Source organism: Aythya marila (genome assembly GCF_965140915.1).
Source record: "Aythya marila genome assembly, chromosome: 1".
NCBI lineage: Eukaryota > Metazoa > Chordata > Aves > Anseriformes > Anatidae > Aythya > Aythya marila.
In genome coordinates, this window is record NC_139042.1 from 113,032,628 (window position 1) to 113,055,554 (window position 22,927).

A 22,927-nucleotide genomic window follows, 5' to 3' on the forward strand; every position below is an offset into this window, starting at 1 on the left:
CTCCCCACCATCTCCCGAGTTTTCTGGGGAGCAGAGGGTGATCCTTCCTTGCCCTGGCTGCAGGCCCTCACCCCACATCTCTCCCTCTGCTGAGGGGCTTGGTGATAGCCTTGCTTGTGCTGCAATGGTACCGTGGGCCTCAAGGAGTTGTTATGTTCTCTGCCCTTCATCTGGCTTATGCCACGTCACCACAGTACTGGTGACAAAAGCAGTCCTGTCTAAAGCAGGTTTCAGAGCCAGCATGCCAGAACTTATATTTCACCTACAGTGAAGTGAGACCTAAGATTTGGAAAATACTGGTAGCACAGAACCTGTTCCTGCTCCTGCCCCTGCCTCCTCCTCCTCCCTCCCCCCTCCTTTTTTTAAACATTGTCCCTTTTCCTGTCACCACAGTGAACTTTATTATAAAAATAAGATAGATTATGAGTACATGGAGAGACTGATTTGAAGCTCTAACTCCTATCATCTCTCTTAGTTAATTCAAGAAAAATAAAGGCTCTGGGGAGGTGGAAAGTCTTTCTGCAAGCCACAGGAGTCCTCCTTCAAGCTCCTGGTCATCATCGATACACATTGTAATGACAAAGGTCCTCATGAGGCTACATTAAATAACCTTTAACAGGATGTTCTTTAAACACAAAGTCAGCAAAAAGCAATGCACTCAGAAAACAGTATAAAAATACAATGTTTTGCCAGTACCTGAAGAAATGTGTGTGAAACTTTTAGAGCTGCAAACAAATTCATTTCCGCTTACAGAGCAAAAACTTGCCAACAAAATCAAGTCATTTGATTGATTTTAGTTTATATTAAGTCATCCAGAAATAGTCATCATTTAAAATCTATTGTAATTTCATGTATTAAAAATTAAAAAAAACAAAAACAAAAACAAAAACCACACACACAAACAAGCAGATGCCATACTCCTAAATTTCTTGAAGCTACAATTGACTTGTAATAAAATCCCCCTGTGCATTACAAAACAGGGCTGTCAAGTTGTAACAGCTCTATTACAGCTTCTGCTTCAGTCTCTTCTAGTCTTTGTACAGACTGCCAAAATTTTCACCTACCCAAGGGAAGTTATATTCAACAACAGGGAAGAGGAAATTGTGCTCAAATGAGTTGTTCTCTCACTGAACAGATTGCACAGGTTGTTCTCTCATAACTAAAATTGTGAGGGTGGAGGACTGAGAGAAAAGCTACGGATTGATGAGCAGCAGGAGAGCAATGTGCAATTTAGCTTTTTCCCCACTTTGCGACTCCAATACTTTGTCAGTATTTTGTAATAATAACCTTACAAGGCAGCACAGCCCAGTGGCAGAGGTACCAGACTGGGTGGGAATCAGCTCTGATTCAGACGTCACCATTAATGACCACCTGAGACACTTTCAGCAGGCCTTATTGTCTGTCTGTGCCCAGCATACCAGGAAAATGGGAAGGATGATTTTTGTCTTTTATTCCGAGGACTTTTCAAGAGTTTGGGTGGGAAGTGCAGTATAACTATGGGTGGAATCAGCCAGTCTGAAGCTGGAAATATCCTGAGACTTCTGCCTCTTGCCATGCCTTGGCTACAACAAACGATTTCTGTGACATCCCATTCTATCACCTTCTTGAAAGACTTCACTGACAGAGGCTTCATAACTGCTTTTGCTGCTGATTTTGTAAAGTAGTTAGAGTGCAAGTGAAAACCTCTGAATTATTCAACAGCTACACCCATCACTGTATTTTGCTTCCTGTTTGCTGTGATTTAATGGAAACATTCACACCTTCCCTATAAGGCTGACCTAAGGCATGTTAAGAAGTTTGAACAGAAGGAAAACAATATCCACTTAAATTAAAAAGTAAGTAGGTCCAAAATACCATGAATAAACAATGACAACCAAAGCTGTTGAGGTGTTCATCAAAGACTGTGCTACTACCTTAGTTTGCCTCTGAAACCAAGGCACAATAACCAACATACAAAGAGAATGAAATCTCAGGGGCTTCAAATTATGAGCATTTTCATTAATAAAGCATTCTATCACTGCTCACTATTTTGCATTGCCAAAACTGACAGTGCCCCAGTGAGGACTAGAGATTTGTTGGGCCAGGTGCTAGTAACCCACAGGAAATCCTGACACCAGGCTTCCAATTTTACAGCCTGAATGAAATCTCTTTCCTCACCACCACCCCCGTGCAGCTGCTACTTCGGGCCCTTGATCCCTCCCCTCCCTGTGGCAGAAAAGCCTTCCTGCTGCCAGGAAATCCCAGCCCCAGCAGTGAAACCGGGGCCTTTGGCCAAGGTACCACAGTGCATGATGCCATGTGGTGTGCTGGCTGGGACCCACCACCAGCCAGCGGGAGCCCTCACCTTTGACTATGCTGACCTGATGACACCAAGTGGCATGTTGGACCCAAGAAGATTGAAATGAAAGAAAAAACACCCCAATATTAAATGTATATATATATATTTCCATCTGAGGGTTGGATAAAGTGCGCATGGTCTAAAAAGAAAAATATGTGTACATTACTCTAAGCTTATAATGGTAGCAATGTCTCATGGGTGCTTCTCCAAGTCACAATTGAACTTTTACAATATACAGAACCCCACTTTTAAGACATCTCATTCTACTTTCTCACAAATGCAAAGTGCTAGGCAATTATTGCAAAGCTGGAAATGCCTCAACCCTTAAATGACACGAGAGTCAACATATTTTTCTTCCAAGAATCTTACACTCCTATGCTCTGCAAAGAGATTTATAATGCACTGTTCCCATTGCACATGCAAGACCCTGCAGAACATCTCTGGAGAGAGCAGTAACTTTAGCCCTGTGTCCACACTCAGCTAAGGCTAAATGAAGGAAACAGGAATGCTTCCCCCGAGTCCTCTACTTCTGCCTCTGATTTTTACTGAGCTTGGTATTTCAGGTACTCAACCAGATTTTTTTTTTTTTTTTTCCCCTCACCCTCCCATCGGAAAATTAATCAGTTCTTCACAAACTGTAGGTGAAATTTCTGACAACTCTCCTGAGCTCTGTTGGAATTTTTTTTTTGCTCTGGAAGATATAGTTTTTCTCTGCATACTAGTGGCAATTTCTCCCTTAAGAAAAAGTGCTAACGTTCAGCGCTCAAAAACAAAAACACTAGGTGTATTTCATATGTCTGTTGATCCAAGCCTGTGCCATCTTTATTGGGAAAATATTTTTAAAATGTTAGTCTCAGTATCACTGTAACACAGACTGCTTACACCTAGACATCCCTATCCCAGAAAACTCTGTGTTTTACAGAGTGACAAGAACTGTTAGTTGAGAAAAGAAACAAGTCTTATTTGTTTATAAAACAGTAGAAGGTGGGTGATCTGTTTTGAAAGTTTCCTTTGGGTAAGCTCCTAAGTCATTTTTGACCCTCAGTTTATTTAGATCAACTGTACAAACAGCAAGGACATGGGCTAGGGAAGTGTCTGATCTTAATCCCAGACCATTTCAGTAAGGTCAGAAAGGAAATTTTCAAGTTGCCTTTTTCACTAATTTCTCACCATTCTGGCTTGATTTGAACAGTATTTTTTTTTTTTTTTTGTGGAGCAGTGTCTGCTGTGACCCACAAGATCTTGCTTTTGAGAGAGGTATAATTTTACTGCTCCCCTAGCAGGCACTTAGCAACAGAAGGATATAGCCAAAAATCATTATACAATCTCATTAGGAGGCCATATAACAGCTAGTGACTGCCTATACTAATCTGAAAGAAGAAAGAAGAAAGTAATACTGGGGAAGAGGTTCGTATAAAAAGGTATTAAACAGATACCAGTGAAAACCATCAGGTCATTGAAGCAGGTAGATTAGGGGAAAAAAGCGGATTCTCTTGGTGTCATGTTTACCATGGTTAAAAACAGATGAGATGTTTTTTGAAGCTTGGTCCTTGAGGCACTTTGGCCTGAGAGCACTTTCTTAGAAATCAAACAACACTAGGTAACATGGCAGTCAAAGAGACTAAGCTGAAGAACCACTTGTACCCATAACAGTCATATACTTTATAAACAAAAAAGCAGATTTGAGTTAACAGAGCCCAGACTACTTACCATAGACCTAGATCACCATTTAGCATTGGCAACTTTATCTAATTAAGCACAAATAGCAGAGGATAGGGTTAACATGTGGGTGCCATTAAATACCTTTTTTTTTTTTTTTAAAATACAAATGCATGCTTTAATCAGCATTTGTGTGGCAGAAAATACACAGTCTAGAAACCACATGAGAAGGATGAAAATAAGCTGTAGTTTTACACATAAAGGCCATCAAAGGTCTGTGACTTCTTTAGCCCTGTGCTTCAGGGTGTCTTCCTTCTGCCTGGGGAAGGCAGCACTTACCTGGCCTGCATAAGCACCAGAAAAGTTATAAAACCATGTTACAGGGTACAGGGTTTGGCTGGCAGTAGGAACAAAGGTCTACTTTCATTTGACCTCTCTTTTATTTTATATTATTTTATGTTGCATGTCTGTTTAAAGGAATCTAATTATTTCTTTGGTTTTCTTATGGTTCTTTATATAGTCCATAATGAGGTGTTCATGTGTGTTTGGTCCCTTTGTTATAGTTGCTTTTACAACAAAATATATCCCCCCCCTATATGAAGGGAATAGCTTATAGATGAGGGAGATGCAGAAAGGGACAGAAAAAAAATCCTTTGTGGGCCAACTCCTTCTCTTCCCCAAAGTCCACATGCACAATGACAGAATGAAAGGTAACAAGGAAGAGAAAGAGAAATGAAACAAGTAATGACAGAAGAGAAAAAAAGCAACCAAGAAAGCATCTATATCTAAACCTCAGAAAGAGAATGTATTTTCATATTGTTTCCTATTTCCATTTGGCTTCCCTGGCAGGTAGCCCAGTGCTCCATCAGTAAGAGGAAAGGAAGTTACAGTATCACATTGTTGTAGGGATTGAATTTTATTGCTTTGCTATTACAATTAGGCAAGTATTAACTCAGTTAATGAAGCATAACTTTTTTTAAAAAAGTATATACAACTGGGGATTGTGGATTAGTCCTTTACTAAAGCCCCAAACAAAAAACTTTATGAGAGCAAAGGAAAGAGATTAAAAATAGTAAAATACTAAAAGGTGATGCACTTTAAAGGGGAATACTAAAAGCAGGGAATCATTAGTGTTGATTAGCTGACAACCAGCCTGAGGGAGGCTGCATGCTTTTGCAGTGACCAAACCTGCTAGCAAATATCGACCTAGCCACGCAAAAAGCCACCCAGATACTAAACAAGAGATGGGGGAACAACCCTGGCGCCCTACTTTACTGGCCTGTGTGCAGGATACCTTTTCATTGTTCAAATTTTGAGCTTGGGATGCATTACCTCTCCCAGCAACCTGGATTTTTTTTTCTTTCTTTTTTTTGTTCCCATTCTTTTGTCTTAAGTGTCATATATTCCTACTAAAATGGTACATTTCTCTGGCTAAAATTATTATTCTACCACTCTAAATCCTAAGTGGGAAGAAATGTCTACACGGAACATGATTTATGGAGGAAACATTACAGGCAAATTTAAATGTCTGGTGGGAATCCACATAGTTAAACTTACATGGCAAGAGATCAGGAATGAAAAGCATAGTGAGGCAGGCAACTAACACGGTAACTTTTGAAATATTGCTTTGGTCATCTCCTAGCCTGAGTTCTGGATTCTCTGGCTGGTTGGGCTGTGGGCCATGATGGATTGGGGGCCTCCACAGGGCTCGTGCCAGCATCAGGAAAAGGGGGGGGGAGGTTGGTACGATGCTTGCTGGGCACACAGGGGGATGGAGGGACCAAGGGAAGTCTGAAGGAGGAAGGTGTGCTTTGATTTGCAAAACATTTGTGGCTTGAGCCTACATTTGGGGCCTCCTGCACTGCTGAGGGAAGATGGGAGCTCTGAGAGTAATGAAAGGACTGCGTGAAGGGAGCGAGCCACCCTGTGAAATTGCTTCAAGCTGTAAAATACACTAAAGGAGTCGCTCCTGCTGCGAAAAGGGGGACAGGAAAATTGGCCTCAGAGATGCTTATTTGAATCGCTGGCCAGAGTGTGGCACAAAGGTACCAGACCTCCAGTTTATTTTTTTTATTTTTTTTATTCAGACAAATCGTTTTTAGCATATATATGTTTTTCCTGGCTTCATTTCAGCTCAGTGCCTTAAAATTAAATGTTATACTCCATGCTCTCAGTGAGACTAAACACTCTGTTTTTCGTCCTCGTGGGCTTTGTGCCAGGAGGAGAAATCCAGCCCTGGGGGGTGAGCTGGCCTAGGGCCCGTGCAGTGTTTTGGGGTGAAGACCATGGTGCTCCCAAGGTGGATGTCGTTTTGGCTGGAGTATTGGCGACTCAGCGCCTTCACAACGGACAGGGCTGCTCAGCAGGGCAGAGGCACTTGAACTTCAGCAGTTGAGCTGCAGTCTCAACATACATCCACAGCACAGTTTCTTCTGGGATTTACATGCAATATGTATTAAGGGAGCAGCCCACAGGCAGGCTACACGCGCAGGACGATGACACTTATGGGTGCCTGAGATCTCACGCCTGGTGCTTTATGCCAAGATGTGCTTTACTACTGCTGAAATGATAATTTCAGCTACATTTCATGGCTTAGCAATGAATCAATACGAGCTCAAAATCTGCTTCCCTAAATCCCCCAATACCAAGAATGTTTCACAAAGCTCTGATTATTTCACACTGTCTTGCACATGTACACTTCTGAAAGGGTTAGAAGCCCTCCTCAGTATTAATTACAAATCCATGGTGGGTAAGCTCAAGTGGGTCACTTTACTAAAGAGATTTAGAAATGGGGCTTTCTAATAATGTTCAGATAAACTGAATTGAAGAGGGGCAGAGATAAAAGGATATTTTCCCCCTTATATCAGCAGCAGTAAAATGAATTAATAGATTGCTAATGATCCCAGACAGTGGATCTCAACTACCTTCTGCCATGGTTTTGGCTAGGACAGAGTTAATTTTCTTTGTAGAGGCTCACACAATGCTGTGATTTTGATTTTTTATTAAAACAATGGTGCTAACACTCTGATGGTTGTGGTTGTTGCAAAGCAGTGCTTACACAGAGCCGAGGTCTTTTCAGTTCTGGTGAGGAGGCTGGGGGCCCACCGGGAGCTGGGAGGGGACACAGCCAGGACAGATGGCCCAGGCTGACCAAAGGCATGTCCCATGTTGTGTGGAGTCATGCTCCAAAAAAAAAAAGCTGGGGTAAAGAAAGAGGAAGGGTGGGATGTTTGGAGAGATGGCATTTGTCTTCCCAAGAAACCATTCTGTGTGATGAGCCCTGCTGTCCTGGGAGTGGCTGAGCACCTGCCTGCCCGTGGGAAGTAGTGAATGAATTCCTTTTTTGCTTTGCTTGTGCTTTTACTTTACCTAGTAAACTGTCTTTACCTCAAACCATAAGCTCTCACACTTTAACCTTTCCGATTCTCTCCCCTATCCCACTTGGGGAGAGCGAGCAAGCACTGTGTGGGGCTGAGCTGTCTGCCAGGGCTAAGCCACAGCACCTGCATAGGATGCTTGACTGTATTATCCAGCCTCAAAGTCATACAGCAGTGATGAACCTCACTTGTTCAGACTAATTAAAAACAAATAATGAAAGTTGCTAATCAACCAGATGTTACGACGCATTTATTTAATGGCGACTCTTAGTTGCTTTCTTGCTTGCAAAAGTTCAAGACACAAGCTGAGGTCCTAGGCATGCAGTAAAAGCATTTGCCCATATGCATTGCAGTTTTATTTTAGAACTAGGAATCCTCGGAGTCAGAACAAGTGATTGATGCTCTCAGGTTGTCAGTTTGTGAAAATTACTGTAACAAACTTGAAGAACTAGTCCAAGAGTAGCCACTGGCTATTCTCATGGAGCTCAGCAGACTGGAGAGGAGACCTTTAAAAAGGGGAGAGAGGCAGAAGCAGGCAATTTCAGACTAGGTATGCTAACCTTGCAATACATTTTTATGCAGCTGGAGAATTACAAGGTCTTAAGAAACCAACTAAGATTTGTCTGTCAAGAATAAACAGATCATGTCAAACCAGCCTAATTTATTTCTGTGACGGGATAATCTAAAAACTAGTAGATGTGATTTATCTTGTCTTTAGTAAGACTTCTGCTGCTGTCCCACATGACATTGCCATGAGCTAACTGGGGAAATATGGGCTATTATGAAATCACTGTAATGTGAACGCATAGCGAGCTGAAAAATCTTACTAACTTACTGAGTACTTATCGTTTATCAGAGGTTCTCTGGCAGTCTGAAAAGCATAAGAAGGCAAGAGAAGGCTGTTCTCCACATTTCATAGTTTGCATTAGTAACCAGCATGATGAACATGTGTATGGTTATACGATGTGTGAATGAAACAAGGTTGAAATAATTATTTCTAAGAGAAATATTTTAAAATTACAAGATTAAAATCCATTTAGAATTACACAAAAAAATTGGACTGAGGACTGAAAAAAAAAAAACTGAGAGCACACATACAAATGGGGTATTACTGGTGAGGCTTGGAAAGGATCTGAGGAATTACAGTGGCTCACAAAATGAAGGGAAGTGTGGATATATGCATTATCAGGAGTGGTATATGTAAGACAGCAGAAGTAATTGCCTGACATTGCTTGGCACTCCTTAGGCTTTTACTGGTTTAGATAGGTAGGTCTGGTCATCATCCTTAAGAAGGAATGCAAAGTGGGAAAAAAAGTCACTTAGACATTCTTAAAAACAAAAAACAAAAAACAAAAAACAACTGTGTATCTGTATTTATGGAACTGATTATCAGCAATTTATCCACCCAGATTTGAGCTGAGAGATGGTGGTGGGATGGAAGACATTTGCTCATTCTGCCACTGTTCATTTCAACGTACCCTACTGTTATTTCAAAATTGGCTGTGAACGCTAACACCATTTTACAGCAAATGCAACAGTTACAAAAGCATTAATATCCACTGTGCCATTGGGGATATAATGCAAACACAATGCATCAGGTCAGGTTAAAGGGACAGACACGAGTCACCATAACAGAACTGCTGAAGTGAAACCCATTTGCACTGCAAACAGTTTGCATGCAGTATAGATGGGACCAACAGAGCTGCATCCCTGTCCTGCAAGTTGAGCGTTTAAATCCCCTCATTAGGATTTAAAATGACACCAGATGCACCCACCACAGAACAGCGTGAGGCATGCTGCTGTTAAGAAGGAAAAGTGGGTTTCAATCCAGCTGTTGCTGTTTCAAGTTAAGTCCAATTTTTGTCTGTATATTCTGGGTAGCTGCTTTCGGTGATTTCCCCCTTCTGCTAAAGATACCAAGATGAAATGCCAAAACAAAACCCGTATGTTTCATTCACATCCATAAAGTTTATCAACTTACACACTCCAGAACAGGTATATCATTCATTGTTTTGCACCGGTAAGCACAGTAATATACAAAAGCATGCACAATCATTTATGGTACAGAAAGATTCTATAACTTGAGGAATAAAGTAATTTTAGCTGGTTTTGGCAAACATTCAAACCACTCATATTTTTCTGGGAAGATAATTCCTGAGATGCAAAGCTGAGTTGTATGTTGGCATTTTCAAAGATGCTGTACTTTGGTGAAGCATACAGAAACAAATCGGTAGGGACACAACAAAACAGGAGCAAAATATTATCTAACACAGATACTCAGAGGCAAGAAATGATCATGGGGTTAAACTACTGTAAGCGGTGGGCTTTTTTATTTCATTGAAAAGTACATCTATTACTGGATCCAACATAGTTATAAGATGAAAAGAGGTCCACTGGCAAGGGAAGAAAAAAAAAAGCTGAAGTTTGGAAATACTTGACACAACTGAAATAAAAGACAGCTTTTTCAGTATCCCATAGGCAGGCTGTAGTAGACGATGCTTTCCTATATCCATGGAGAAATAAAGTCTTTGACTGATGTAAGTCAGTTTAGCACAAATGCTGGTCTGTTTATTTAAAACCTGCACTACTTGTTTCTTTTAATAGATAATATAGGCAATATCTAGCTTTCACTCTGAACCCATGCTTTAACACTCAGAATTTATCCATATTTAATTACAATTTTATCACACTTTTCTAATCAAATAAATTTACTTTGTCTTCCAAGCAATCACCTCAGTATTCCAGTATGTAAAAAATACTTTCATTATGTTTATTATAAAAATATAAATGTTTCCACTACAAATCATTTTACATTAGTAAGAGGCCATCTACAATTGCACAATATATAAACTAAATGAGTAAGTAATGCTTTAAAATACAAGTTAAAGTAAATACATATTGCCAATCAAATCACATCTATACATTGCTTATTGAATGCTAAGTAACAGCACAAAACTAGATATGTTAACAGAAATAAATAAAATGGAAACTATATTTAAAGATACAAAACCAATAATATGGTATGACATTTTTATGAGCAGTTGCATTTTGCTTGATGTCAATAACCAATGCGAGTCCTGTACAGGAAGATGGCCACACGAATTCTAGTATCTCTACTCCACAATGAAGAATTGTACACTGCTATGTATACATATGTACATGGGGAAAGGGAGTATAGGATGCTTGCAACAGAGGCCACTTACAGTACAAATCAGCTTTTGATGGGGAGAAATAACTAAATGTATTTTAAAACACGCTATACTCCTAAGAGCAAAGAAAAGCAAAATTTTTTTGTTTTTGTTTTTGTTTTTTTTTTTCCCAAGCATCAGTGAGATTGTTTTGTTTTGTTTTATGCTGAGCATGCTCAAACAGTGGGCAAGGAACATGATGTGGTACTATGAGAAAATGGAGGGTGGTTGGTGTAAAGTTTTCAGTCATAATCTAAAACTCTGAGAACTGGTTCTGTGTTTTCAGAAGCATTTCTAAGATCTCTTCCCCCTACCCCAGCCCACTCTCCCCCACTCCCTAGAATGAAGCTGAAGAGAAAGGTCATGAGGAAGCTGTTACAAAATACTGTCACCACACATATTGCCAGCAAATGGATTTTGGTGAATTTTTAAATTCACTGACAATGTCTGACAGTCTCAAACAGGAAAAGAAAGATTCTGAATGAACTAAGCAACTAAAAATACAGCTTTTATATTTAGCATGCTGTATGTCAAGATAGATTGGAGTAGATAAGAAGTGTTCTCTACTGTTTAAGTGCTTCGTATTTTCTTCCATTTTTCATTTATTTCAACTTGCTTTAAAATCCATTCATTTTTCTTTCAGAAAACATTACTAAATACTATCCTGTGAGTGCATTTCAAATGCAATCCTTTACAGCATGTTCACTGCCCCTAATTCTGCTCCTATTTTAGTAATGTGTGATAAATTCTGTCTCTCTATATTTTATAAATCTTGGACCCATGAAGAGCAATTTAAAAACTGATTCAGCCACACAAATCCCAGGAACTGATTTCTCCCTTATTTATGTGCCCTATGCTAGCTACAAAGAGCTTCAAAAACAAGACCAACATGAAAAAAACATGGCTAGTTAGCTTGTTTTGTGCACACAGCACAAGGTGGCATGCCACACAGTCATCTGCCTCACCTACAGTCTTGGACTGCCAGGGACTCACCGGAATCAGGTTTAAACTAAAGGATGGGGAGCTAGAAATCCAGGGTGGTTTAAAATGATGGCCAGAGCGTGACACCACATCAAGAGCATTAAGAAACTGGCACTGGAAGTGCCTCACACTGAGATTTAAACCATTCAGTTTCAGAGGAAAGAGCTGTGTCTGCTCAGAGCCAGGACTGACATGCTCAGGAGCTTAAGAGCTTGCTATTGGGAAGATGCTGAAGATGGGGGAGGACTCAAATCCCCTCCTGGAGGCCCATTTTTCCACTGGAAACTGAATGCTCTTCTGTAGGTATGCTCCTTCCTGCTTTCTTTCAAGGAACCACACAGTTCCTTGAAAGAGTTTACTCTTCTCTTTTAAAAGACCACAGCCTGCCTTACTCCTTGACTAACCTTGCAGAAGGTTACTCCTCCTGTGTGGAGCCTGGCAATTTTTGTTACAGCAGGACACCTACCAGTGCACACTCATGCAAGGGCTGCAGCTTCTGGACTTTCAAAAAACAGTGAGACAGATTTTGAGCTTTTTAGCCCTGTTGAGACTGGGCTGGCTACAGCCATGGGGCACCAAGTACGTTCCCAAAGAACCTGAGCCAAAAAGCAAGGCCCCTGCAGGATCACAGCGGCTGGACAGAGGTATTCTGGATCAAACTTAGGCAAAATTACATACCAAATCACCATTGCATGACCTTAAATCATCCTTGCCAGCTATCCAACTAACCTTGGCTGCAAATCACCATCTCAGTTGCTGTCTGCATGGTCATACAACTCCCAGTTACCAGCACTGGGAGTGGAGCTCATCAGATGGAAGACAGAAACGGCTTGTTCCTCAGAAAGCACCCTCAGTTCACTCAGGATGCACTCATTCCTAACTCTTTTTAAGTTTGCTAGGCTAATCTCCCATCTGAACAGCATCTGTGAGCAGTGGTCCTTGCTGTGCCTGACATGAAAACAGGCCTCTGCGAAGTAACAAAATGAATGTGCCTGAACAGGCCAGGCATTGATCAGGAAACGAAGAGGCAAACAATTCTGCCAGAATTCAAGCCTGGGTTAAAATACCACTCACTGCAAAGGGAAGGAATCTCAGCAAGTCCAGATGCTTTGCCTAGTGTCAGAGCTGGAAAAAAAGACCATCTTTCTTTCCTTTTGTATTTCATATATGACATTGTGAGCATAAAATAATCTAGTAATTAACCCTCATACAGTTTCTCAGGTTAAACCAATGAAGTTCGGATAACATTTGGCACTTGTCAATAATACAGCCAGGTTAAGGTATTTAAGCATAAATATAAACAATAATTGAAAAAAAAAAAAGGAAATAAATAAGTCTTTTAAAAATGAAGACTTTTTTTTTCTATTTAAATGAACACAATTAGGGAAGCTAACATAACGGTGAAAATCTTTTGTCAACTAACTCAAAATCACTACAAACTTTATTTCTGTATTCCTTTCTGAAGTTGAAATAGCATGTTACAATGACATTATAGTAAATATGGCCAGACAGGTTGTGAGGTATAGTCCTCTATTTTCCTTGCATTTAAAGAAATAAAATACCTGTTACAGATCTCTTCTGTATAAAAATACTGCAAGTCTTTCTTTCTTCTTGTTTGCTGTATAGATCAAATACACAGCTTTTATGTCCTTGGGTTTTTCATGTTATTCAGTCACTTAATATTAAAATGGCTCTAGGTTTTAGTATCACTGTTTTTTACTTGGAAGGATTTTTTTTTTTTTACTTTTTTTTTTTTTTTTCCTTTTTGAAATTTACTATCTGCATTAACAGTCAGTTAAGAGCACCCACCCTTTAGGATTAACAGATAGAAAACAAGTTCGCTCCTATTTTAAGGCATTTATACTCAGTATTTGAGTGTCTTAGTGGGTTTGAAATTTCAACCATTACGTTTCCAGAGCTGTTGCAAAGAAGTCCTTTAAATGGTTCCGTTTATCAGCCATCACTTTTGCCCTTAGATGCAACTTTTCTTTTTTTTTTTTCTTTCTGTCCTCAGCAACATCATTTTGGTACCTTACACAGGAACGGGGCTGGTCTTTGTATGAGTTTCTAGAGCTTTGATACTGCTGACAATCTTCTTTTGAGGCCCCACAACAGTAACGCCAATTTTCTTCGTGTCCCTGGAAAAAAGAGAACACGCACCAGGTGAGCGAGCATCCAGCATCTGCGCTTCCTAGAGCAGATGAGAGCAAACAGCAATCAACTCGCTTGTCTTATATTGCTGTGTTGGATGCACCTTCAGGTATGGCAATACAGCTAAAAAACAAACCCTGGCATGAAGACTACTGAGAGCTATGAAAACAGTAGGAGGCTGCAAAAAAGTAAAATCTCATTTAGCCCTGTTGTGTTAGCTTCCCTGGAAGCAAGGACAGTGAAGCAGTGTTTGCCGCTGGCATACGCACTGGGACTTAGGGGAGAGGGGCCCACTTCTGGGCCAGCTGTGATCTTGAGCCCCTCTACCTCCTCCATGCCCCTGTCAGTCTGATCACTCTTCCTGACCAATGGACATCTCGCCATTATGTGCTGAGCCCATTGAACAATCAGTGCTGGGATTAATGGCTATGTGGCCAAGCTTCCCGGGTCTATTGCTCTATCGCTGTTTTTCACCCCTCATTTCTACAGGCAGCCAGTTCTCTTTGTTCCTTGTGCAACACAGAAGTGGTTTAACACTTGCCAAGGGCTCATTAACCAGTGGCTCACAGGAAATTGGGCATTCCTGGAGGATTTCTGCACTGTCCCCAAAGGGTAATTGCCATAAAAACCCATTATCAGCCTTTTTATAGTTGCAATAATACACTAATTAACAGCATTGATGTGTTTAATTATCAACCCTGCAGCTGTTGGCTACCTCTTCATAACTGGTCCTGTATCCACTGAGCCCAATGGGGAGTCAAGATTTTCCTGATCAGTAAATTTATAACCATACTTGATGCCTTTTCAGGTGCAGATAACATTACCATACTCTTCCTCATCATACGGCATTTGAACGTAATGAACTTTCAAGTTTTAAGTTTCCAAGTGTGTCTTGATTAAATGTCAAAAGGAGAGGCAGGAGGGAGTTTGCCCCCTGAACAATAATTAGCATGTAGGAGGAAATGCTACATAGCGCTTGTTCTTTGTCGCATGAGTTGATGGAATATGGGATGGGCAAAAAAAATAAGGATTGGCCCACATGCCACTTGCGGGGAAAGAACAGATAAAGGGCAGATTATAAACAATGCACAAAGCAACTACAAAACTGTGAGTGAAGGTAAGAAATGCTTGTGTACCGCTGCTATGCACAGTGCTGCTGTATCAGAAGAAATGGCAATTTCCTTTACATTACTGAGAAAAAGGAATAGGACAGTGGTCTTCACAAAATCAACAGAGCACCTACGTTTTTTTCATGTGTATCACAACCACTACAATACTTTACAGTTATCCCTTTATAAATAAGATTATTTTAACTAAAATCTGGAAGCTGAGTATAAAAATGCCACTCATGCTTATTTAAACGTGTACCTCCAGTCGTACATAACTGGTAACAAGGGGCTGTGGTTATTTCAAACTTACTCTGTGGAAATCTTGGCTATTGTATCACAGGAGCTGTACTCCACGCCCGTGAAAATGTCTTTGCACTGTCCTGTCCGAAAACCATTGAGCCAATCACCTGTTGAGCGGAAGGCTGCAATGTCAACGTTACTTTGGTCCAGGAGAAGATTTGATGGCCTGAAATGAAAAAGAATATGATGAAAGTTATGGATCAAGTACAAGTATAGATTTATTTTGTCTGAACTTATCACTGGCAGCAGTAAGAGCTTCCATGCTACTTGCAGCTTTTCTGCTCATCTGTGGAATTTTTCTGCCACAGAGGCCACATGCACTCATGCTGGCAGCTTTGACAAACACTGTGTAATCACCTCGCTTAAGAGCTCCAGCTTCTCATGCCCAGGTTTTAAATCACTGAAGCATCACCAATTCATGAAACGCACCATTACATTACAATTTAATGTGTTTAAGCATTAGCAAAGACAAGCCTAATTTAGATTATGTTTATGTGATCCACCTAGTCCCAAACAACATACTAGTCAGTACAACAATGTGCACTCTAAACTTCAAATTGAGTGTGCTGGTAGAATTTACTGGTTCAGAGTATTGCAGCCCACTGAAAAATCCTAAGTGGTGCTATTAAGTTAGAAGCACATAAAATAAGACACTAGGAGATTTTTAAAAAAGTTGTTATCAAGTCTAAAAATGAAATGGTAAGTGAATTGTGAAACAAATGTAACCACAAAAGACTTGTATTCTGCAGTGTGCAGAGGCAGAAATGAGGTAATTTGTTCTTACATACACGTAGCCAAATTGAAATGTAATTGCCTTGTCCAGTTTAAAGATGGTGTTCATTCTAAGACTGAAACTTCCATAAGGGTATCATACAAATAATCTGAAAGTGCAAACTGAATTACCGCCTGCCTTTGAAATGAACTTGGTGCTCATGAAGGATGCTGAACCGACCCAACTCGCATCCAAGTTCTCTACTTAGAAAACAATCAAGAAATCAATAAGAAACGAAATCAAGTCAAGAAATCAAACAAAGCACATCTCCGTGCTTCTTTGCCCATTTAAATATTTTTTCCATAAGTTTAAGACTACCTAGAAGCTATTGGGAAGAAATAACCCTTCTGAAAATAAAACAAGGCTCAAATACGTAATTTTCTAACAAGGAGGAATATATTGTAGCTGACCCTGCACTTTGCATATTGCATACAGCAGCAGTGGCTACTCCTAAAATTGATCCAGAAAATTAGTTCTGTCTGGTATGAGGGCTCTTGTTTTCATAGTCTTGTCAGCCTATGATGGCTTCTCATGTGATGGCATGAAGGCTAAAAATAAAGGTCAGTTCTTCTCTGTAATGTCACGCAAGTCAGTCTCAACCTCACCTTGTTTTAGCCATCTAGAAATACAGTGGTTATGCCCGGGTAGCTTTCTGAACTATTTGCTACAGTCCATGGAGAGATGCACACATTTCCAGGCAGGGGATTCGTCTACTCTGCAAGAGGTCTTCCCAGCAGGCAGCTTGGATGAGACATCCAGCTCTGTCCTCAGCAGCCTCTCCTTGCTGACCTGCTCTTTATTTTATTATTTTTATTTTTTTTTTGGTGATAAGGAAGCCCCTGAATAGCAATGCAATCAGTAACTTCTTTCTGCTGACAAGACACCTTACTAATTCCAATTTCCTTTCTCTCTCAGTGCTAATTAGTACAATAATGGCTTCCTCGACTAGTCAGATGCTATTAGAGACATCGACTATTTTTACATTTATTTCCTCCACTGACACACATATGCCAAATCCAGGCAGCTTTTTAGCCCCCATTCAGAAATACGCACGCTCCATTTTAAGTCAAATATAGAATCACAGAATCATTCAGGTTGCAAAAGACCTCCAAGATCATCTGGTCCAACCACCACCCTGCCACCAATATCATCTACTAAACCATGTCCCTAAGCACCATGGCCTACCTTTCCTTAAACACCCTCAGGGACAGTGATGCCACCACCTTCCCTGGGCAATCCATACCCTCTAAGTACCTTATAGGTGTCTTGTCTCAGGCTTAAACCTAAGAATGTGCTTAGCTGTCATTTCCTGATGCTGCTACTCATGAGCACAGGAGACTGACCTAGAAGATGATCGCTGCAACTTTACAGACTGTTTTCTGCCCATGGTTCTAGTGAATATCATCTGAAAAATAATTTGACTACTACAGCTAAATCCATCTGAAATTACTTTTGTCACTGGAAAAAAATGAAAATGAGAGGTGGTTAGACTACTGTGTTTGAAGATCATGATAATGCAGAGTAGCGAGTAGGTTACAGTTCTGGTACTGGAGAACTGATATGGAGTGTAAAATGCCCTCTTCACCCCAAACCCAACCCATCTCTGAGCACTGGAAAAAGGTAAAGGGAGAGCTTGTAAAGGCCTCAAAGAAAACCAAATGTTTAAATACCAGTGAATTTAAACTTCCTTAAGAAGCCTAGAAAATCCAAACAAAGCTTCTCTATCCCAATTCAAGTCTTTACTATGTTTCATTGGGATCAGTAGCACTGGAATAACATACTCTGGCAGTAGGTCTGACTTGCACTGGGATAAGAAAAATGCCACATCAGTGACACTGAGACTTTTACCTTTCACCTTGGATGAAAAGAACAATGCAACCTTGCAATACAGCAGCTCCTGGAATTGGCTACATATTAAATGGCTTTTGATGTTTTGCCAACCCTTTCCATCAGCTGAATTCTTTGAGGGCCAGGAAATGATTTTAACACCTTCTTCCCTTCCAGGATGACATAACATGCCTGAAGAGCTCATCGGGTGCTTGAAAACCTTAGCTTCCAAATCACGAAAGGACATGCTCTGCTGCAGACCGAGCCCCGGCCTTCACCAGGTCTCGGAGCAGGGCTGTCGCTGCCTGGGCACCTTTCCTCACTCCTTGTTCCTCGGAGACCGGCCAGGTCAGGGGCTGCTGCTTCTTTGGGGTTGCCAGGTCCTGCACCTCTACTGCTGCAGCCACTGACACTAACTGCAGACCCCACATGTTGGGAGCAGCGGTGGGTGGAAAGGAAGGTGACAGAAGACATCAGAAGCCTGCTCTGCCCCCCAAAACCCTAAAACAGGGAAAAGGTGGCAAGCAACACAGAACCAACATCTGAGCTGAGGACAGATGATATAGTACACTTCATGCTACTATTCTCATGCTAACACCAGATCTTATTAGGCACCTAAATGATAGGCAGCTTTAAACAACCTCCAATTTAAGGCTCAGGTTGGATAATCAGGTCTAAGATATTTTTATTCAGTAGCTGTAAAACCTGCATCTCCCTGACTACTGTTTGTCCCACAAAAAGCCAATGCTTTTTATTTATAGTTTTCTGGATATAGTGTCTGGAATCCCAAGACATTTATTAAGAGTATTTATGACGTGTTCTTAATGATAAAGCATGGAGATTTATTTTTTTCAGCCCAGTATGCCTTTTCAACTTAAATCTATTAAAATAAGGCCTGACACAATAATCATTAATTGAAAAAAAAAAAAAAAAAAAAAAGCATAAACAAGTTGAAATAGAACAGGTCACCAAGATTAGGAGTTAGAGTAGCCCGAAAGAGCTTTTATGTTTATTACTTGGATCAAAGTATCATCAGGACAAAAAATACGACCTAATTTTAATGTAAGTGACCTCAGAATAACCAGCACTGTAAGGTATCATTTTTCTCCTTGTAGAATTCCAAACAAAAATTAGTTACTTTCCTCCTCAGAGAGGACATCTGGACAGTTTATCAATGAACAGGAATTTGTCTCACAGCAAAGAGCCTGTGATGTCTCCTTGCATGCACCAAGGGAAAGCTGGGCTTTCAGAGCATCTGCACACATTGGTGTTTTTTTCCCCCTGACCCAGCCCCTAGACAGAAGGTCTGAACATGAAATTTATGGGCTGGGTGATGTGCGCCATGAGCTCACACTTTACCAGACAAATTAGATGGGTTGCAATCCATGCAGCTGTAAACGACGTCCTGCAGGGTTCCACCTGATCTTTTACAGCTTTTCATAAATCAGTACCTACTAGCTTCAGAAGAGAGTCATTAAAAAGAAATCATGGAAATTACATGTTTGCTCAGGGGAAGTGAAATAGAACATTTCCCTCTGTCTTGTCTTTTCTACCTCCCCCCCTCCTTCCTTTTTTAGCTCTCTTTATTTTGTTTCTTTGACCAACTATGATATACCCCATTGTGTTATCTTTCAACAGAACAGAAAGACTTTCTATCCTGTCCATCCCAACTGTGTGTCTATCTACAGAGTTGTATTTACTGATATGCGGTGCCCTGAAAAAAAAATCAGCCAGACTTGGGTTAGTGAGACAAATTTAACAGTGAGATGCCAGTTACAAAATGTCCTGTTGCTGAAAGCTTTCTCTGGATGTGCCCATTATATTAACAGTTGGAATTAACCTTTGAGTCATTCGCAGCAGCACGGAGAGCTATACTTTGTTAACATTAGCACAGCTTTTTGTCACAATATGGGGAAACGTTTGTTGCACCATATAACAAAGACTGCAGAAAACATCATTACGGCCCTCCTGATGCAACCTCCTCTCTAGATGGTTGCTGTCTGGCTAAAAAGGGATACATTAACTTGTAAAATTCAGGAACCATGACAAGATACAACCAAAATGTTCCATCACGTTTGCGAAGGGAGAGAGGCATTCTGCGAATGCACAGAGGACATCTGCACACATGAGCCTAGTCTTCATGTTGTAGCCCTTTCCTTCCTCCAAACAACACAACCAATCTCCAGCTTTAAAATCTGGACTTCCCCTTCTATAGTCAGATTTGTTTAAATAGGAAAGCATCTAGAAAACAAAGTAATTTCCCATGGCAAACTTTAGATAATTATAAGATGATTTTGTAAAGTGAAATTGCTCCATGGGGAGGGAAGCAGGCTTGGTTTGAGCACAAATGCTATATTTTTTATAGTTATGACAATCTGAAGTTCAGAATTCTGGTCTAGCAATAAAAGTATCTCCTATTTCAATAACAACAACAACAAAACACATAAAAATGAACAGCTGGCACACATGGCAAAATTTACTTTTATCTTCTAGAACAAACAGAATCATAGGTACTCCACTGTGACAACAGGAGACCAGGAAATAAATAACATGTTAAGGAGAAGTAGAGACCTCACGTTTACTTGTCTGTCCCTACAAGTTATGGCAAGCATCTCTGGAGTTCTATGTCTTCGTGCCCCTTTTTTGAAGTACCTGTAGCAAAATTTGTTACTTAGCCCCCAAAATACAATTCACGTCTTAGGGAGGTCCATTTGCTTTTCTCACGGGGGCTCATATCATGTTTGCGCAGTTTGACAGGAAGCAGGCTGTGACTCCCCTTTGAAGTGAAAAGAGAGCTAGAGAAATAAAGAGGGGTAATACAAATAATCAACAGGGGAAAAGAATGCAAGTCAGGCTGCTGGCTTGTAGCAAAATGATATGTCTCTCTAAATGTCACACTGGACTTATTTTCTAGCTCTGTACTGTCCACTGGCAAAAGATCTGCCACAGTTTCCTCGAGGATAACAAGCCAATAAAATTTCAGCTGCCCCAGATGTCAGCCCTCCAGTCTTTCATACTGCTCTGGCTGCCCCTCAGAACGTGGTTTTCAAGGGGCTTCTATCTCTTTTAGAATCCCGGGGAGGGTAATGAATCATATGCCTGGGTGTATCAATGCTCCTGTATTCACTTTTTTTCTCACCAAAACCAGTGAAGGCAAAAAATACCAGCGTAGTGCTGAAAGGCTTTTCTCTTTCTCATAAAACAGCTTAAGCTGTGCTTTTAAGCAGCAGAAGTAATGTCACATGGACATTTCCTGGGATTCAGAGCTGGTCCAGAGATGGACCCTTAACAACAACCAGTCATTATTGCTTGGACAGTCTATAGGCTCTTCAAAAGGGGGAGAGGAAAATGCCTTAGAGAGCTTTTAATATGCTCTTCTGGCTCTTTGTGTCTACCATTTGGTGTATATGACCTGCCCTTATATCCCACATTTAGTTGTGCTGTGAATTTCGACTGACGTTCACTACGGCACTTGCTGCGTCAGGCCATGGCTTCATGCAGCTTCTTCAGCATGCCCATTCTCCAGCATTGCCATTAACACTAACGAGGGCTTCACATTGTAAACCCAATGCGTTGAGCTGAGAACAGCAGAACAAAATCCCTCAGAAGCACAAGCAACAGCACACACTCAAAATAAGGTCACAGGCTGATCTGTCCACATTTAAATTCTAACTACATAACTCAGCCTGCTGCAAAATTCATGTCTGAGTTGCATCGGCAGCAGCAAGCTAGAGGTGCGAGAGTACAGATAGATGTTTTACTGCACATGTGAACAGTGAACCCTCACAATTCTTAATTTGGAAGAAACAGTAGTTCATTCGTGTCTACCTCTGGCAGGATGAGTCAGGTAAAGATGTTTTTTTTCTGTTTCTAGTATGCTAACTGAAGTTCCAGAAATCTCTTCAGTTTAATGCCTGAATTGCACACGCAATCCAAATTAAGATTAGACATCAGCAAGTACTGGTTTGAACACAATCTGACATTTTTCTGTGTGGTTTGTAGTTTAACTTCCCCCAGTCCATAAATTCAGTGTTTTGTGTTTAACAGACTTTTGAAAGAGAGATAGAACACCGGGGTTACAGAATATGGAGTCTTTTAGAGCTTTTTAGGTCACAGACTATATTGTTGCTGTATTTTAAGTATGGCTAAAATTTTTTCATGGGCTTCTGTTATGCAGCATTCAGCCAAACCCAGATCCTGTTTGTAATACCTGGACAAGTACAGAGCCTAAGCCCTCTCTGAAATGCGCAAAATGAAGCTGACAGCTCCGTCCTTCAATCCAAACGTCCCTAACAGGGTGAAGCAAGCAAGCAATGTGACAGCAGGTCACCAATATATTTCAAGCACCTAAAACCATCCAACCTGAATGGGAGAAAAAAAAAACTTTTTAATAAAATGTTCAGGAACACAAACAGTAGTTTTGTTGCAAGTATTACTGTAAAAACAGGCCCAGAACTACACTGCAAAATTGAGCAGACTGAATTTTTGTTTTGACCTGTTTGCTACTCCTACTGAGCTTAATTTTCACAAATATCTTCTCAAGCTATCATACTAGAGAGTTTCCAGAGAATCATCAGGTTTTAGGTGGAAACAAACTTTGTTAGAAGAAAACTTCAAATTTTTAATTGCTAATGATGGCTCTTCTGCATGTTTGAGAGCAAACACACTTCACACCAGTGAGAACACCACAATGAGGGCCACCAAAGACAATTTTCTGATGCTAACACTTGCAATCAACTACTCACAAATAACAAGTAGACCAAAAACTGCTGAAGAAATTACTCCAGTGAATAATTCAAGCAGGTTTCAAACTCAGGAAAATTGGGATAGGGATGTAAACAACTTGCTAACACATGAAAGTATGTATGAGGAATTATTCACACACATTTTCCAACACTTTCAGATTTTCATCAGGAAGGCCATCTGACCTTGACCCCTTCAATTTCCTGGACTATACTAAAAGAATTTCAACTATGCTTCTTCTGAAAATAATAGGCTTTTTTTTTTTTTTTTTTTCTTTAGATTTAACAATACCAGCAGAACTTATATTTTAAATGGAGAACTCCTAACATGTATGAGAGATCTGAAACCAAATCTACCTTCTGTGCTGAAGTGGAATCCAGAAATAATGTTTTTTTTTTTTTCTCTCTTTGTTTTTAATATATTTATTTATTTATATATATATATATATATATATATATATATATATATCCATCATCAGGCAT

The 22,927-nt window shown here is 40.3% G+C and overlaps 1 protein-coding gene across 1 annotated transcript in view; it reads right to left on the reverse strand.

Annotated features, from left to right (window-relative positions):
- Window positions 1–9,438: 9,438 nt before the first annotated feature.
- EPHA3 (EPH receptor A3) overlaps window positions 9,439–22,927 on the reverse strand; it is a 220,073-nt gene continuing 206,584 nt past the window's right edge. Inside the window, exons 16-17 of the mRNA XM_082765208.1 lie at window positions 15,114–15,269; window positions 9,439–13,681 (exon numbers count right to left, since the gene is read on the reverse strand). Coding sequence (XP_082621334.1) covers window positions 13,576–13,681; window positions 15,114–15,269 — 262 coding nt within the window. The 3' untranslated portion in view covers window positions 9,439–13,575. The remainder of the gene's footprint in view (window positions 13,682–15,113; window positions 15,270–22,927) is intronic.